The 3999-nt window shown below is 49.9% G+C and overlaps 1 protein-coding gene across 1 annotated transcript in view; it reads left to right on the forward strand.

Annotated features, from left to right (window-relative positions):
* Nucleotides 1-2435, forward strand: part of LOC107038434 — a 4138-nt gene extending 1703 nt beyond the window's left edge. Inside the window, exons 2-3 of the mRNA XM_015257531.1 lie at nucleotides 54-1860; nucleotides 1990-2435. Coding sequence (XP_015113017.1) covers nucleotides 54-1860; nucleotides 1990-2435 — 2253 coding nt within the window. The remainder of the gene's footprint in view (nucleotides 1-53; nucleotides 1861-1989) is intronic.
* Nucleotides 2436-3999: the final 1564 nt, after the last annotated feature.

The raw sequence follows: 3999 nt of genomic DNA on the forward strand, positions 1-3999 counted from the left end.
TACTCACATCTCTTCAACCTGACAGCACCTCTCAAGAACAACGATTCATTCAGGACTCGCTTACCAAGATTCTAGGGGTTTCTTGGCATCTTGGAACGGACAACTTCAAGTTCTCCGTCACTCAGCCTGAGACCAGCTTAATAACGAAGAGAATCATTTTATCGGAAACGGCTCAACTCTTCGATCCACTGGGTTTCCTAGCGCCAGTGGTCATACGAGCGAAGATATTGCTCCAGGCTCTATGGATCGAGAAACTGGGATGGGACGAACCAGTTTCCCAGACAACTGCTCAACGATGGAGCCAATTCAGGGAGGAGCTCACACAGTTATCAGAGATCACCATACCTCGGTGGCTTGGACTGCTCACGGATTCCGTCGTCGAAGTACACGGTTTTTCCGACGCATCACAAGTGGCGATGTCAGCCGTGATCTATCTCAAGGTTCTCAACAAGGGAAAATCACAACTCACATTGGTTTGCTCAAAAACGAAGGTCGCACCGCTCAAACGGCTGACAATCCCACGACTAGAACTCACTGCGGCTCTCCTCCTGGCCAAACTGACTAAGTACGTCAAGGACCAACTCAATCTCACGAACGCCACCACCTATCTCTGGACCGACTCATCGGTCACGCTCACGTGGATCAGCTCACACTCCTCAAGATGGAAGGAGTTCGTGAAAAATCGGGTGGCACTCATCCAGGAGCTCACTCAGCAGGCTCATTGGAGATTGGTACCGGGCAAGGAGAATCCTGCAGACTGGGCATCTCGAGGTCTATCAGCGCACCAACTGGTATCTCATAAGCTCTGGTGGAAAGGGCCACCATGGCTTCATCAAGACTGCTCATCATGGCCAACTCACGCTCTGGAAAAAGACCTCAGCGCAGACCTCGAGGAAAAGCCAGGAGTTCTCCTACATGTAAAAGCTCATCCAATCGCGCTCTGGAATCTCGTCGACAGATTCTCATCGTTCAACCGACTGCTCAGGGTCACAGCAATCTGTCGACGATTCATAGCTCGGCTCAGGAAAACCCCCAACTCTTCTCTTCGATACCCGCTCACTCTTGGTGATCTTGAAGAGGCTCGCATCCTCTGGATCAAACTCACGCAGGCAGCTCACTTCAAGGATCAACTCAGAGCGATCTCACGAGGGGAAAGGTTCAGCAAATCCCACCCCCTCACCAAGCTCACACCCTTCATCGATCGCCAAGGGGTATTGAGGATAGGAGGACGGCTCAAGTTTGCTCACATAGGCCCGGAGAGCCGGAACCAAGTGATTATTCCGAAGGAATCTCAACTGGCTCAGCTACTCATCGGACAGGCTCATCTAAGGACACTCCACGGAGGCACACAGCTCACCCTCAGGCAGCTCAGAAGTAGCTACTGGATACTCGGAGGTCGAGCACCAGTACGCTCCTTCATCCTCAAGTGCGTTAACTGCACTCGCCAACGTGGAGTACGCGCTCAACAGCTCATGGGCCAGTTGCCACCAGCCAGACTCACTCCCGCTCGAGCCTTTCTCAACACTGGGATCGACTATGCCGGCCCAGTGTCTCTACGGTCCTGGAAAGGGCGGGGACACAAGTCGTACAAAGGCTGGTTGGCTATCTTTGTCTGCATGACCACCTCAGCGGTCCATCTCGAGGTCGTGTCAGACTACTCAGCCGAGGGGTTCATCGCGGCGTATAGACGCTTTTCAAGTCGGCGTGGGATCGCTCATTCCTTGTTCAGTGACTGTGGGACCAATTTCCTTGGCGCTGACAAGGAACTAAAGAAGCTCTTCTCGTCAGGATCAGCTCAATCAAGACAGCTCGCACAGCTCCTCATCAATGATGGGACTCAGTGGTCCTTCAATCCTCCAGGTGCTCCGCACTTTGGAGGGAAATGGGAAGCGGCGGTGAAGTCGGTGAAGTTCCATCTCACCCGGACGATCGGAGAGGATCTGCTCACTTTTGAGGAACTCACCACTTTGCTCGCTCAAATCGAGGCAGTGCTCAACTCACGACCACTGGAACCGCTCACGGATGATCCTGATGACTGTTCAGCCTTGACACCAGGGCATTTTCTCATCGGTCAGGCTCCCACGACTCTTCCAGAGCCATCTTTAGAGCAACTCAACGTCTCAAGGCTCTCTAGATGGCAGCTCATTCAGCAGAAGCTTCAAGGATTCTGGAAGAGGTGGTCCACGGGATATCTCCAACGTCTTCAAGCGATATCCAAGTGGCACCATCCGACTCATCAGATACGGATCGGCTCACTGGTTCTACTCACGGACGAGAGATTCCCGCCAGCGAAGTGGCCTCTCGCCCGAGTGACCGCTCTGCACCCAGGATCGGACGGACTCACCAGGGTAGTCACCATCAGGACTGCTCAGACGACGCTGACGAGGCCAATCGCCAAGCTCGTCCTCTTGCCCATCTCACCTTCAGGGGAATAGAACCAGGACAGCTCACCGGCTTCTCACCGTTGGACTTCGTCAACTTCGACGGATTTACGACCCTGACCAACCGACGGGGTTCAACGTGAGAATGACAGCAGCCAACGCAGAAGGGATTTACGACCCCCGACGTCTAGGATGCTGCCATGCCTAGCCAGCGCACCTTCCGGACGGTCTCACGGACTCACTCATGGGTGACAAGCTCCGACAGCTCACCAAAGAGCGTTTTGAATTTTGTTTTTTGTTTCAGCTCACCATGGCTCTACTCATTATGGTTGCGTCAACAACTTTACAGTTGCCGACGGCCGGGGAGAATGTTGGAAATCCTGTCAGCTGACAGGTCCCTCACACTAACGCACGCAAGGCTCATCCATTCTCTCCCCACTCACGCACACCTGACGCGCTCACCTCAGATGACCGGGGGTTGTTAATTCGGACACCTGAGGCGCCACGTCCTGGACAGCTCCTTATTACCATATGATCTATATTAAATTAGGTCATGTGACCATCGAATTAGGGCACGTGGCACCTGTAAGCCCGTGTCTCTTTCTCATTCGTTCCCGGGATCGAGTTAAAGACACTTCGTTTATTGTACTGCTCTTTTCTAGTGACTGGGGTTCACTCATTGTGTCAGCTCAATTATTATCAATTCAAGGAATTAGTCGGCTCATTATTATCGGTCCGCTCATTATTACGGTTGCTCAGTGACTCAATCTCTAGTGACTTATTTATTGTGAACATTTTCTTTGACAAATACAGTGTTTTGTGGAACTCAAGTGCACGTGTCCGCTCATTTCTGAAACCGCTCATCTACTCCGGCAAATCCACTCATTACTTGCCCATCTGCTCCTAATTACCACCGATCCACGCATCTCATCATACAACTATCGATAGGACATTTGATCTGTGCACTATCATGTCGTGTACAATTTTCGAGCATTCAGTTTTCAGAAATCTGAGTGAGAAACTCAGACCTAGAAGCCTGCCATGTGAAAAAATGCATAGACTGAATGTAAAAATGCAGCCAATGTCCCGAAACGTCGCCCACGTGTGACACATTGATGAATACATCTTCTGCAATTACAAAAACGTCGGTTGGATTCGTTCCTTAGCCAAAATTGACAAAAAACTACTAAAAATCCGAATTTCTGCGCGCGCAGCTGTGAGTTGCGACAACGTAGCTCTTGCTGATCGGGTGGAAGTAAACGCGGTAAATACGAAGATGAATCAAGGACCGTTGTGAACTTCATGATATCTGAACATAATTTCCCCGAAAATAAATATCAATAAAATTCATGAAATTTTTGCTCTTTAACACGTTTCTCCTTGAGAGAAACCATTGTTTCTGCAGTGATCTCTATTTGAGGTTAGGCCGAATACAGAGAACAATTGGGGCTGTTACTCATGTGGGAATCATTTGTGATTCCTCACTTCACAGCGAGATCCTGGCATTTATTTACTATTATTTTGCTTATCGATAGTAAATTATAATGACGTGGGTGATGAATTTTTTTAGATAAACGTATATCGATAGAGAAAATTTACAGGGTGACAAATGGGAATA

This window comes from Diachasma alloeum, unplaced genomic scaffold (genome assembly GCF_001412515.2).
Source record: "Diachasma alloeum isolate Michigan unplaced genomic scaffold, Dall2.0 Dall_scaffold_00283, whole genome shotgun sequence".
Classification (NCBI taxonomy): Eukaryota; Metazoa; Arthropoda; class Insecta; order Hymenoptera; family Braconidae; genus Diachasma; species Diachasma alloeum.